This window comes from Perognathus longimembris, chromosome 23, assembly GCF_023159225.1.
Source record: "Perognathus longimembris pacificus isolate PPM17 chromosome 23, ASM2315922v1, whole genome shotgun sequence".
NCBI lineage: Eukaryota > Metazoa > Chordata > Mammalia > Rodentia > Heteromyidae > Perognathus > Perognathus longimembris.
The window spans coordinates 6479062-6493527 of record NC_063183.1 but is presented as its reverse complement, the minus strand read 5'-3'; the positions used below and the strand labels follow the sequence as shown (position 1 = coordinate 6493527).

General features: G+C 50.6%; 1 protein-coding gene across 1 annotated transcript; it reads left to right on the top strand.

Annotated features, from left to right (window-relative positions):
- The first annotated feature begins 801 nt into the window (after positions 1-801).
- Qprt (quinolinate phosphoribosyltransferase) lies at positions 802-11884 on the top strand. Its single transcript, XM_048332961.1, has 4 exons — positions 802-926; positions 9803-10338; positions 11316-11447; positions 11523-11884. The coding sequence occupies exons 1-4, from the start codon at positions 914-916 to the stop codon at positions 11739-11741; spliced, it is 900 nt and encodes a 299-aa protein (XP_048188918.1). The 5' UTR covers positions 802-913; the 3' UTR covers positions 11742-11884.
- The last annotated feature ends 2582 nt before the right edge of the window (positions 11885-14466 follow it).

Here is a 14466-nt window from a genome sequence, read left to right as displayed (position 1 = left end):
GTGCTAGCCTTGAGCAAAAAGAAGCCAGGGACAGTGCTCAGGCCCTGAGTCCAAGGCCTAGGACTGGCAAAAAATAAAATAAAATAAAAAAAGCTAAGGGACAGTTCCTAGACCCTGGGTTCAAGCCTCAGGACTGGCTCATGCCTATAAACCTAGCTACTCAAGAGGCTGAGATCTGAGGATTGCAATTCAAAGCCAGCCTAGGCAGGAAAGTCCATGAGACTCTTAAGAAATTACAAAAAATAAAATAAAATCTGGGAGTGGCACTATGGCTCAAGTGGTAGAGCGTTAGTTAGCCTTGAACAAAAGAAGCTCAGGGACAGGGCCCAGGCCCTAGGTCTAAGCCCCAGGACTGGCCAAAAAAAATTTTTTAATGTAAAAATAATAAAAAAAAGAAAATGCAGGGCACCCATGGCTCATGCCTTGTAACCCTAGTTACTCAGGAGCCTGAAATCTGAGGAGCCACAGTTCCAAGACAGCTGGGCAAGACAGTTCCTGAGACTCTTACCTCCAATCAACTGGGAAGTAGAGCTTCAAAGTGGTGGAGCACTATCCTTGAGCAAAAAGAGCTCAGGGATGGTGCCCAAGCCCTGAGTTCAAGCCCCTGATGGACTTCCCCCCCACTCCCCCCCCCCCGAAAAAAAAGGCTTTCTAGTCCTCAGGAGGGAGCACAATTCTGCTTTCAGCCTGAGGAGGGCTGGGCTTAGGGAGGGGAGCTGGGCCTGGCTCAGGTCTGAACCCTCCTCCTGTGGGGCAGGCACTGCAAGGGTCCCAGAGGCCTGGTCACCAGCAAGCCCGCCCCTCCTCCTCCCTCCCTTCTCCCTCCCTTTGGCAGCCCCACCCCCAGCCCGGCCTCTGGGAACGCTGAGGCCTGGTGGACACCCCAGCTGGCCGCTGACCGCTCCTAGTCACCATGGACGCTGAAGGTGAAGGGTGGCTGTTCCCTGTGTCTCTCTCTACCCCACTGCCTGCCGCCCTCCCCGTCCGGGGCAGCTCTGTCCTTCTGGCCTTTTCTAGAAGACCCCTCTATCTCCCTATGGACCCATCTCCCTCCTCTCCCCCTCCAGCCTCCAGGACCTCTGCCCCCCACTCCCTAAAGGCGTCCCCTCACTGTCTCCTTGGGCTGAGGGGTGAAGAGGCTTGGAGTCCAGGAAAGGGAAGCGGGGATCACAGACAGGGAGGGAAGTGGGAGTCGGGGCCTACAGCGGAGGTGGACTCTGTCCCCTCTCTAGCCTCTCGGGAGAAGCCCAGGCAAAGTCCTGTGGAATCCCTGGGCGGTGGGGTGGGGGATGGGGCTGGGGTCTGTGTGGCCGTGGCATGTAGTGCCGGGGGATGGGGACAGATTTTGGGGTCCCAGGACTTCCACAAGGACAGGCTGTGCTAGGCCCCTGAGATCCCAGAGGGGTCTCATTTCTGTGAATGTGTAAGCCTTCCATGCTCCCAAGTCAGGATGGGTCATAGAGGGTCCAGCTGTGGCGAAGGTCTAGGGCGCAGGGGCCCTTGCGTGAGCCCCCTGAATCTCCACACCACCCCCAGTCTCTCCTTTCTGCCTTTTCACTTTCCCCTCCTTGACCCGGGTTCTTGCAGGTCCCACTGCACTTGCCCCTCTGGGGTGAACTGGCTCTTGGGGTCTCCAGGACAGCAGGTCCAGCCCCTTGCAGGCTCCCCTGTGCCTGGATGGGAGTCCTAACGGTGCTCACCAGCTGGGAACCCTGGCCAGTCACTTAGAGGGTGGGAGCCTTGGTTTGCATGTCTGGAGGGTGGTGCTGATGGCAGAGCCTCTGGGCTATAGGGAGAATTAACTACTGTGGCAAACCTCATTTTCCTTCTCCAAGGACAGAAAAGGGCCAGGCACTCATGGCTCACACCTTTAATCCTAACTACTCAGGAGGCTGAGATCTGAAGATTGCTGTACAAAACCAGCCTTGGTAGAAAAGTCCATGAGAGACTCTGATCTCCAATGGAGCAGCAAAAAGATAGGAGTAGAGTTTTGGCTCAAGTGAGAACACCAGCATGGAGAAAAAAAAAAAAAAAGCTAAGGCACAGCCTCTAGGCCCCAAGCCCCAGTACCAACGTACACAACAATATTGATACAACAAACGCTGAACATAGACTTCATTGCCAAATCCAATGGCAGTGTGGGATGGTGAAATGGGTATGTGAATTCTGCCAGGGTTTGTCATCCCAACATCACAATTCCCAGCCATGTGAACTGTGGGCACATTGTTATTATTTTTTTTAATTAATTTATTTTTGTCAGTGTCAGAGTTTCAACTCAGGGCCTGGTGCATGCTTTGCTTGCTTTGCTGGTGCTCTCTACCACTCCAACTATACCTCCAGTCCTGCTTTTGCTGATTATTTGAAAGGAAATAGATACCACTTTTATTCACATTTTTTTTCACTCTGGAGAAAGGGTTAAGAAGGAATTCCCTTGAGATATCAGGGTTTTATATCCCCCCCCCCTTTCCAGGATGAAACTACCAGGCACCTTGAAAACACTTTGCATAGCCAGACCTCTAGAACTAGAATCCAGAGAGGCCCCGTGTCATGTCTCCCGTCTCCCGTCCTCCCCCTGCAGCTGCAGAAACACTGGTGTGTTGAAGTGAGTCCCTTTGGGGAACAGCTGTTAATCAAGAGAGCCCGGATATTCAAAGCTACTCACAGAAATCCCTTTTGTTGGAAATCCAAGAGCCAGCGGGGGGCCTAAAGAAAACCAGATGTGTTTATTTATGTTTTACTAGTGGAGTGTGGCTCTGTACCAGGCAATCAGGACAGCAAATCTCCCTGAAGTGGGTACCAGGAAAACCCTGGGGGAACACACAGCTGGGGTGTGCCACCTACCAGCTGGGGAGAGGAAAGGCAGGGGTCTCTATTTATCTTATTTTCTAGCTGGTCAGTTTCTAGCTCTTTCCTTTTAGATCATTTCCTTTTACATGCCTGGATTTTTTTTTTTAATCTAGAAATACAAGTCCTATGTACCTTGAAGGATTGTGGGTAGAGTTTCTGGCAATGTATGGAAAATGCCTGGTACTAGGAAGCTGTTGCTCTCTTCAGTGAGCAGAAGCTCAGGCTTTGCCAGTCCTGGGGCTTGAACTCAGGGCCTGCATGTCGTCCCTGAGCCTCTTTGTGCTCAAGGCTAGTGCTCTATCAGTGGAGCCACAGAGCCACTTCTGGCTTTTTCTGAATAGTTTATTGGAGATAAGAGTCTCACAGGGGCTGGAAATGTGGCCTAGTGGTAGAGTGCTTGCCTGGCATGCATGAAGCCAAAAAAGAGTTTCACAGATTTTCCTTCTCAGGCTGGCTTCAAACATGGATCATCAGATCTTAGCCTCCTGAGTAGTTAGGATTACAGGCATGAGCCATCATTGCCTGGTTACAAATTACATTTAATGGCCACATTCTAGAAGGATTTTTTTTTTTTTTTTTGGTCTGTATGTGCCAATGTTGAGGCTTGAATGAAGGGCCTGGGCACTGTCTCTGAGCTTTCTTGCTCAAAGCCTAGAGCTCTACCACTTGATTCACTGCTCCAAAAGGCTTCTGGCCTTTTGGTGGTTAATTAGAGATAAGAGTCTTGTGGACTTTCCTGCCTGGGCTGGGTTTGAAACTCAATCCTCAGATCTCAGCCTCCTGAGTAGCTAGGATGACAGGCGTGAGCCCCCAGCACCGGGCTCATGAGTGTTATTTTTTGACCTTTATGTGTCAAAATTACAGAGTACCATGGGGCATGACTCAGAACCCAGAAGCCTGGAAACCCCCCACCCCAAGATTCTAACACAATCTGCAGGGGACCCGGGCAGCTCAGAACCTGACATGTTTCCAGATGACTCTAGGGCTTAGCCCTTTGTGAGGGCCCCACACCCCCAATAGCTTTTTGTCCTTAATCATGACCATGTGGCTTCGCTCCTCACCACACAGCATCAAAATTGTGTGGCCATCATCTCCTGGTTGCTAAGTCCAGTGACCCATTTTTTAGGCTTCCTCCCACTTGTTCTGCCCACACCCTACTTCTCCAACCCTCTTCTCACCCTACCCAAACATCCGGCCCGCTTCTGTATGTGACAGCCGAGCCTCTGCCTGCCCTCGCCTTGCTGACACTTCCCAGAGCCTCTGCTTATGCCCTGCGGCTCGTCCACTGCCACCCACAGTCTCTATCCCCTGTCACCCTCTGATCTCTCTGCTCCCCACCCCTGCATCTGCAGATCCCTCCATCCTCCCCCCTGTCTGGGCACTGTCCCTAAGTGTTTGTACTCAAGACTAGCTCTCTACCACTTGAACCACAGCTCCACTGGGACAGCATCCAGTGTTCAAACCCCAGGACTGGCATACACACACACACACACACACACACACACACACACACACACACACACACACACACACACACCACATTCACCTTATTCCCTAGCTCCCATCTCTATAATGGTTCCAGAATCTGCCCACATTCTTTTTTTGTCAGTTCTGGAACTCAGGGTGTGGATGCTGTCCCTGAGCTTTTGCTTTTTTTTTTTTTTTCCCCCTCAAGGCTAGCACTAGCCCACTTTGAACCATGGTTTTTTAGTGGTTAATTGAAGATAAGAATCTCATGGAGGCTGGGGATATGGCCTAGTGGCAAGAGTGCTTGCCCCGTATACATGAGGCCCTGGGTTCAATTCCCCAGCACCACATATATAGAAAATGGCCAGAAGTGGCGCTGTGACTCAAGTGGCAGAGTGCTAGCCTTGAGCAAAAAGAAGCCAGGGACAGTGCTCAGGCCCTGAGTCCAAGCCCCAGGATTGGCAAAAAAAAAAGAATATCATGGACTTTCCTGCCTGGGTTGGCTTTGAACTGTGATCCTCAGATCTCAGCCTCCTGAGCAACTAGGATGACAGATGTGTCACTAGCGTCCGGCCTGCCCACACTCTTGAGCTCAGTGGTCTAGCTGTTTTGTCCTGTGGCCTCACCTCCCACTTGTCTGATGGAGCATCACCTCAGTCCTCTCCCTGCCTGTTGTTTGCCTTTGAGCCCTGACCACTGCTCAGTCAGTCTCCAATGTGTTCTCTCTCCACACCTCTACCTGGCAAACTCAGCCTTCCTTGGTGACACTTAGTCATTTCCTCCTAGCTGCCCCTTCACACTCAAAAGGCTTTCATCATTAGCAAACATACCTACTGTGTGCCAGGTGACACCCAGAAGGGCTTTGCAAATATTAGCACCTTTATTTTTATAATAACCTGTGAGGTCATGATATGTGTGTGTGTGTGTGTGTGTGTGTGTGTGTGTGTGTGTGTGTGTGTGTTCTAGTAGTAGAACTCAGGGCTAGGGTTCTGTCACTTAGTTTTTTCCACTCAAGGCTGGTCCTCTACTGCTTGAGCCACAGTTCCACTTCTGGCTTTTGGGTGGTTTATTGGAGAAAAGTCTCTCAGACTTCCCTGTTCAGGCTGGCTTGAAAGCACGGGCCTCAGATCTCCAGAGTAGCTGAGATTACAGGTGTGAGCCACTGGTGTTGGACTCAAATTTACTTTTTTTTTGTTGTTGGTGGTGGTTATATGGCTTGAATTCTGGGCTTTGGTGCTGTCCCTGAGCTCTTCAGCTCAAGGCTGGAGCTCTACCACTTGAGCCACAGCACCCCTTCTGGTTTTCTGGTGGTTAATTGGAGATATGAGTCTTACGGACTTTCATGCCTGGGCTGGCTTTGAACCATGATCCTCAGACCTCAACCTCCTGAGTAGCTACAAGTATAGGCATGAGCCACCAGCGTCTAGCCATTTTTAAAATTAATTCCTTTTTTTTTTTTTTGGCCAGTCCTGGGCCTTGAACTCAGGGCCTGAGCACTGTCCCTGGCTTCTTTTTGCTCAAGGCTAGCACTCTGCCACTTGAGCCACAGCGCCACTTCTGGCCGTTTTCTGTATATGTGGTGCTGGGGAATGGAACCCAGGACCTCATGTATACAATGCAAGCACTCTTGCCACTAGGCCATATCCCCAGCCCCAATTCCTTTCTTTCTTTCTTTCTTTCTTTCTTTCTTTCTTTCTTTCTTTCTTTCTTTCTTTCTTTCTTTCTTTCTTTCTTTCTCTCTCTCTCTCTCTTTCTTTCTTTCTTTCTTTTTTGTAGTAGGGTTTGTACCCAGGGCTTTGTGCATGCCAGGCAGGTGTTCTACTACTGAGCCCTGCTTCCATGCTGATCATTTGCATTTTATTTATGTATTTATTTTGTGGTACTGTAGTTTGAAGTTGGTGCTCATGCTTTCTAGGCAGATACTCTACCACTAAGTCATGCTTCCCGCCCTGTTTTTTGCTGGTTAGTTCTTTTTTTGGGGGTACGGGGGGGGGGAGTGATGGGTCTTGAGGCTTGAACTCAAGGCCTAGGCGCTGTCCCAGAGCTTTTGTGCTCAAAACTAGTGCTCTACCATTTTGAGCCATAGCACCACTTCCAGTTTTCTGGTGGTTCATTGGAGATAAAAGTCTCACAGACTTTCCTGCCCAGGCTGGATTGCGGGTTAGTTTTCGAGACTGGGTTTTACTTCCTGCCCAGATATGCGCCTGGACCATAACCTGCCTATTCTAGGTTTCCTGTAGATACTGAATGGCAGGTGCATGTACACTTTTTCTCTCTGTTGAGAATTTTCTTTCCCTGGCTGGCCTGAAACTGATTCTCTAGATCTCTTCTTCTCAAGGAGCTGGAATTACAGGTGACAGCCACTGCTTCTAGCTCATTGCTTTATTTTAAAGGCAAGGTTAATGACGTGTAATTGCAGACGGCAAATTTCATCCCTTTGTAAAATATAGTTTCATGGGTCTTGAAAAGATAGATGAAGGGGGTCAATCTCTCCACTGCTTCATATGCTGCCCCTATCCCCAATGCTTCCCATACCCAGTGGCCACCAAGCTTCTGTTTCAGTGGTTTTGCTTTTCCAGAATGTTGTATGAATGGAATCATATTCAATGACAGCCTTTTGACTCTAGATTCTTGTACTTTGTGAGTGTGTGTGTGTGAGTGTGCGCATGTGTGCGTGCATGGATTAGGGCCCGGATGCTGTCCCTTAGCTTTTCAGTCAAGGCTGCCACTCTACCACTTCAGCCACTACTCCACTTCTGGGGTTTTGGTAGTTAATTAGAGATAAGAGTCTCCCAAATTTGCCTGGGGTGACTTCACAGGCTCCTGAGTAGCTAGGATGACAGACACAAGCTGCCATTGCCAAGCTGAGGTTTTTGTACTTAGAATAATATATTTAGGACAAAAAGTTTCTACTGTGTCCATCGGTAGCTGGGTCCTTTTTTTTTATTGCAGAGCAGACTTTTATTGCATAGGTAGATTCTCATTTTGTTTGTTTTGCTTTCCCTCTTGACTTTAATTTTTTTATTATAAAGGTGATGTACAGAGGAGTTAGTTATATACACCAGGTAAAGAGTACACTTTTTTTTTTGGCCAGTCCTGGGGTTTGAACTCAGGGCCTGGGCACTGTCCCTGAGCTCCTTTGGCTCAATCTTAGCCCTCTACCACTTGAGGCACAGTACTACATCTCGTTTTTCTGGTGGTTTATCGGAGATAAGAGTCTCATGGACTTTCCTTCCTGAATGGCTTCCAACCACAACCCTCAGATCTCAGCCTCCTGAGTAGCTAGGATTATAGGCGTGAGCCACCAGTGCCCGCCTAAGAGTACATTTCTTTTTGGATAGTGTAGCCCCCTCCCTTACTGTCTTTCAGTTTTTCCCTTTCATTCCCCTCCACAAGTTGTAGTGTTCATTTTCAACACAATGTCTAGAGAGAACCACTGCCACATTTGTTCCCCCTGTGTTCCCCCATGTCTATGTTTTGTTCATTTTTGCAAGTCACTGCCTCTACTTTGAACAGAGAAATTTCAGGGACGAATGTACATCTCTGCTATCTGTTCCCAGGCCTTTTCCCTGGGTGTGGTGCAGGGACCATGAGCCTGGCACAGTTGGGGAGTGGGGGGTGGTTAGGGAAAAGCAAATGCTAAGGACTGGTCAGGACACATGGGATGGAGAAGAATAAGACAGTCTGTGTGTGTTCACGCGCGTGTGCACACGCACGTGTGGCTGTGAAAACAAATACCCTCACAGTGGGTGAAAGCCAAGTGCCTTGATGGCCAGACCCAAGAGGCTGCAAATCTTTCTCTGACCGACAGATGGTGGTGCTGGCTCACGTCTGGGTTCCGCCTCTGCAGTCTGCATTCAATAGACCCTGCTCACACCCCTTATTTATGAAGCCATGTTTCACAGAACAGGGAGTCGAAACCAGTTTTCCCATGTCCTTTCCTCCTTAAATGGTTTCCTTTCCGCCTCGAATGGCCTGTCTCTAGAGACAACACAGCTGAAACTTGGAAGAGAGCTCTAAAGTAGAAACAAAGTTGGAGGGACAGAAAACCATGGCTGATAGACAGCCAGGCATCTAGTTCTGATCCTATCACCAATTTGCTGCATGCCCTCAGCCAATTTGCCTTTCCCCTGTGGTCTTCATAAAAATCTTGAGTTTACATCTTTAACATACTAGGATGAAAAAGACCCATGCTTAAATAGTGCTGGAGGGCTTTAGGGAGTACATAACTAATCTTTGTAGGCAAATGGATGGAAAGAGGCAGGGTAACCTACAATCAAGTGCACACATGATGGTTGCATGCATTGTTAGAACATTGAACACAGCCAAGTGCAGAAGTGCACAGCTGTAATGCCAGCACTCAGGAGGCTTAAATCAGGAGGATCTTGAGTTCTTTGTTACATAGTGAGATCCTATCTCAAAATAAAACAACTTCTAGCTGGGTGCTGGTGGCTCACACCTGTAATCCTAGCTACTCAGGAAGCTGAGATCTGAAAGAACCACAGTTCATAGCCAGCCTGGGCAGGAAAGCCTGTGAGACTCTTTATCCCTAATTAACCACTAAAAAGCCAAAGTAGAGTTGTGGCTCAAGTGGTAGGGTGGCAGCCAAGAGCAGTTAAGCCAAACAGAGAGCAGGAGGCCCTGAGTTCAAGACTGAGTACTGCCACAAAAAGAAAGGAAAAAGTAAACTTTAAAAAGACCATGGTCATGACAGGAAGGAACCCATATCTGGCTTTTTACTTTTTTTAATTTTAAGATTATGTGATTTTTTTTTCCAGCCCTGGAGTTTGAAGTCAGGGCCTGAGTGCTGTCCCTGGCTTCTTTTTGCACAAGGCTAGCACTCTACCACTTGGGCCACAGTGCCACGTCCGGCTTTTCCTGTATATGTGGTGCTCAGGAATCAAATCCAGGGCTTCGAGTATATGAGGCAAGCACTCTACCTCTAGGCCATATTCCCAAGACCTGACTATGTGATTCTTATTAGAAGTTAATCTCACTCCGTCCTCCTGTATTTACTTATTTATTTTTTTATTTTTATTTTTTGCCAGTCCTGGGCCTTGGACTCAGGGCCTGAGCACTGTCCCTGGCTTCTTTTTGCTCAAGGCTAGCACTCTACCACTTGAGCCACAGTGCCACTCGTGGCCTTTTCTATATATGTGGTGCTAAGGAATAGAACCCAAGGCTTCATGTATGCAAGGCAAGGCATTCTACCATTAGGCCATATTCCCAGCCCCCGTCCTGTATTTCCATTGGCTCAATTTGTCCAGTGCTCTGAGCCCACTGAGCTTGCTCTGAGCCAAGCTTCACCTTTGGGATCCAGCTCTCCTCTCTGATTGGCTAATCCCCGCTGGGATTCAGTTTTCCTGTCTGATTGGCTAGTCCCATCCCCTGGGTTCCAACTCTCCTCTCTGATTGGCTAGTGCCCAATGCAGCAGGTTGTTAAACGTTCTGTCTCCTACGGGGTCTTGTGTGTGTTGCTCCCTTGCAGGCCTGGCGCTCCTGCTGCCCCCCACCACCCTGGCCGCCCTGGCGGACAGCTGGCTCCAGGAGGACTGCCCGGGCCTCAACTTCGCAGCCCTGGTCACCGGGGCAGCCCCCTCGCAGGCGGCGCTGTGGGCCAAGTCCCCGGGGGTCCTGGCCGGACGGCCTTTCTTCGATGCCGTCTTTGCTCGGCTCAACTGCCAGGTGTCCTGGCTCCTCCCGGAGGGGTCGAAGCTGGTCCCGGTGGTCAAGGTGGCCGAGGTCCGGGGCCCTGTGGACCGCCTGCTGCTGGGGGAACGGGTGGCCCTGAACACCCTGGCCCGCTGCAGCGGCATCGCCAGCGCGGCCGCCTCGGCCGTGGAGGTGGCGCGGGGCGCGGGCTGGGCCGGGCGCGTGGCCGGCACGCGGAAGACCACGCCCGGCTTCCGGCTGGTGGAGAAGTACGGGCTGCTGGCGGGCGGCGCCGCCTCCCACCGCTACGACCTGGGCGCGCTGGTGATGGTGAAGGACAACCACGCGGTGGCAGCCGGCGGGGTGGCCCAGGTGTGTGTCCCGCTGACCCCTGCTCTCACTCGGGTCCGACCCTCCCTCTGACCACAGCCCGTCCCTCCACCGGACCTGCCCGCCCCTGCCTGGTGAGGGCCCGACCTCACCCCACAGCCCCTCCACCCGGACCAGCGAGGGAGTCGAGGCGCTCTACCCTCGTGGTTTTGGGGGTGTTTTTTTTTGTTTGTTTGTTTTTGGTGCCGGTCCCAGGGCTTGAACTCGGGGCCTGGGCGCTGCCCCTTAGTTTTTTCACTCAAGGCTGGTGCCATGCTACTTGAACCACAGCTGCACTTCTGGTTTTTGCTGGTTAGTTGGAGAGTCTCATGGACTTTTCTGCCCCGGGCTGGCTTTGAGCCTCTGTCCTTACATCTCCTCCTCTCGTGTAGCTAGGATTACGGGAGTGAGCGAGCCACCAGCACCCAGCCCAGACATGCTTCTTGGCCTGCCTACTTTTTGTTTTGTTGCTGTTTGTTTTGTATGCTGTTCGAGGGCAAAGAACAAAATGTTGGGAAACAATGTCAAGGCCTCTAAGACTTTGGACAGATTGCTTGAACTTTGAGGATTTGTTTTTTTAGCGGTAGGAATGTGGTCTTTTTTTTTTTTTTTTTTTTTTTAAATTGCCAGTCCTGGAGCCCTGGGGCTTGAACTCGGCCTGAGCCCTGTCCCTGGCTTCTTTTTGCTCAAGGCTAGCACTCTACCTCTTGAGCCACAACGCCACTTCTGGCCTTTCCTGGTTATGTGGTACTGAGGAATCGAACCCAGGGCTTCATGCATGCTAGGCAAGCACTCTGCCACTAAGCCACATTCCCAGCCCCAAATTCTGGCCTATTTTTTTTTTCAACCTGAAAAATGGCTTAACCTAATAGAAAGCACCCCACATTTCCCCATCCACCCCCAGTCCCTTCTGTGTCCCAGCTCCCGGTGCTCCTAGCCACGCACCCTCACCGTCCCCGTCTCGGTTTCTGGCCCTGCAGGCGGTGCGGGCTGCCCGGCAGGTGACCGACTTCACCCTGAAGATAGAAGTGGAATGCAGCTGTCTGCAGGAGGCCTTGCAGGCCGCCGAAGCCGGCGCCGACCTCCTCCTGTTGGACAACTTCAAGCCTGAGGTGAGGCGGGACCGGGCCGGTGGGCGGGGCCACGGGAGAGGGCGGGGCGCTCACGCCCGGGCTTCTGCCTTGCAGGAGCTTCACCCCACGGCCGCTGCGGTGAAGGCCCGGTTCCCCAGCGTGGCTGTGGAGGCCAGTGGGGGAGTCACGCTGAGCAACCTCCCACGGTTCTGTGGGCCCCACGTCGATGTCATCTCTCTGGGGATGCTTACCCAGGCTGCCCCTGCCCTCGATTTCTCCCTCAAGCTGTTTGCCGAAGGCACCACACCAGTGCCCTATGCTTGCCGAACCTGAAGACATGGCTGGCCCGGCGCCTTGGGAGCCACAAGACACACACCCAGCATCAGTCTGGGCTCTGCTCCTGTGTGGCCTGCCAGGCCTGACTTCACCTCTGCTCACCTCGGTATCCTAATCTGTAAAATGGGTGCAATAAACTCAACCTGATGGGCTTATGCCATTATTACCATACACTAAGTGGTCAACGTTAGAAATGACCATAGTTGGGGCTGGGGATATGGCCTAGTGGCAAGAGAGCTTGCCTCGTATGCATGAGGCCCTGGGTTCGATTCCCCAGCACCACATATACAGAAAACGGCCAGAAGTGGCGCTGTGGCTCAAGTGGCAGAGTGCTAGCCTTGAGCAAAAGGAAGCCAGGGACAGTGCTCAGGCCCTGAGTCCAAGGCCCAGACTGGCCAAAAAAAAAAAAAAAAAAAAAAAGAAATGACCATAGTTCACTCGTTCAGGGTTGTTCTCCCCCATACACACACAGGGTTTACTGTGAAGCCTGAGGGCCTCTGTATGGTATTGCACAGGAAGACACGTCAGCTGAGAGCTGGCATTGTGCAGTATGTGATGGACGCATGGCCACAGAGACCGGATCTATGTTAACACACCTACAGCAGCTTTTCTTACTTTTTAAAGATGAGGTCTCATAGCCCAGTACCAGGGGCTCACTCCTGTCATCCTCACTACTTAGGAGGCTGGTATCTAAGAATTGTGGTTCAAAGCCAGCCCCAGGCAGGACAGATCTTCAGGAGTCTTATTCTCCAATTAATCAGCAAAAAAAAAACCCTGGAAGTGGAAAGTGTGAATCAAGTGACAGAGTGTGCCCATGGAAAAAAGCCAAATGAAAGTGCAAGGCCTTGACTAAAAGTTCCAGTTCCAGCAAGCATGCATGTGCACACACACACACACACACACACACACACAGAGACACACATAGTCTCACAGTGTAGTCCTGGTTGGCTTCAAACATTAAATTCAGTAGTTCCTGCCAGCTCAGCCTCCCTAGCTGGGAATCAAAGTGAATCTCACTGCCTCCAGTTTAAAACAACTATTTCATCACATGGAAAATAGAAAACACTGGTAAAAGTCCAAGTTTCATTTATTATTATTATTATTATTATTATTATTATTATTATCATTAACTTGCTAGTTCTGGGAGATGTAAGTAGGAGGATCACAGTCCAGGATGGTGTAGGCAACAAACAAAAAAAACCAACCAGGGGCTGGGAATGTGGCTTAGTGGTAGAGTGCTTGCCTAGCATGCATGAAGCCCTGGGTTCGATTCCTCAGTACCACATACACAGAAAAAGCTGGAAGTGGCGCTGTGGCTCATGTGGTAGAATGCTAGCCTTGAACAAAAAGAAGCTAGTTACAGTGCCCAGGCCCTGAGTCCAAGCCCCAGGACTGAAAAAAGAACCAAAAACTGGGGAGGGGGGGGGGGAAAAGAAAACCCAGAGAGAGGGAGAGACAGAGAGAGAATTGTTAGGAAAATGGAGGAGAAAGGAACGAACTAGGCCAGAACCGATCTCAACAACTAGGACTGTTTATTGCCAACAAAGGGGCACAGACCTGCCCGTGGGTATGAAGGTTGGGAGGGGGGGTTGGAGTCAAGGGTTTTATAGCATCTGAGCAAAGGAGACAGGGGCGGGGGGGGGGGGAATGGCTGCAGGTGTGGGCCGAGAATAGGGTATTTCCTATCCAAGGTCTCAAGCTTTTTACTGTTCAAAGGGCTCTACATCTGTCTTGCCTAGATAGTTTGACCTTCACAGCATACAGTTTTTTTTGTCTTCCAACCTCTTAACTCCTTTCCTGGCCTCAGAGCCTTACAGGCTAGGCCCACCATGGAATGTTTACAGCCAGGCTCAGATCAGATTGCCTGACTGTATCAGGCAGTCTGCACTTACCTTTGGTAGCTTTCCTAGTATCTATCTGCATCTGGGAAAACAGGGTGGGTGGGGGTCAATCCTTCATAGTCCATCTTTGGAAACACAGGAAGAATGGGTCAAGAAGAGAGAGGCAAGTCCTTCCATCATGAGGCAGAAGCCCCAGATAGACCTAAGGCCTCTCCATCCTTCATGTGCTCTGAGCAAACAGTAGATGGAGAGTCATTTGACAGAGATGCTGGACAGACTTGGTTGCTGCCTTTGGTGATATTCTGACTACACCACAGAACATAGCCCAGAGGTAACCCCTGGGGCTGCACTTGTCCTGTCTAATCCCACCATCATCGGGTGTTCTGTCTCTCCAAGAGAGCATGGACACATTCATCTATGTGGTCCAGCTTTGTTTTCGTTTTTTTTGACCAGTCCTGGGGCTTGGACTCAGGCCCTGAGCACTGTCCCTGGCTTCTTTTTGCTCAAGGCTAGCACTCTGCCACTTGAGTCACAGCGCCACTTCTGGCCATTTTCTATATATGTGGTGCTGGGGAATTGAACCCAGGGCCTCATGTATACGGGGCAAGTACTCTTGCCACTAGGCCATATCCCCAGCCCTGTGGTCCAGCTTTGGAAAGCTCAGATCTGCAAGCCCAGCTCTTCTTCCCTGAAGAGGGAGAAGTGAACTTCCAGAAGAACTGGGCACCAGGGCAGGAAATTAGATCAAGGAGGGGTCTGGGAATTGAAAAGCAAAACAGTGGGCTCCAAGGGGAAGTGAGAGCCCAAGACTCATAAACACAATTGCCTCTGGACTCAGAATAAATGGGTAACGATGGAATAAGACAAAGGGAAGTAGATTG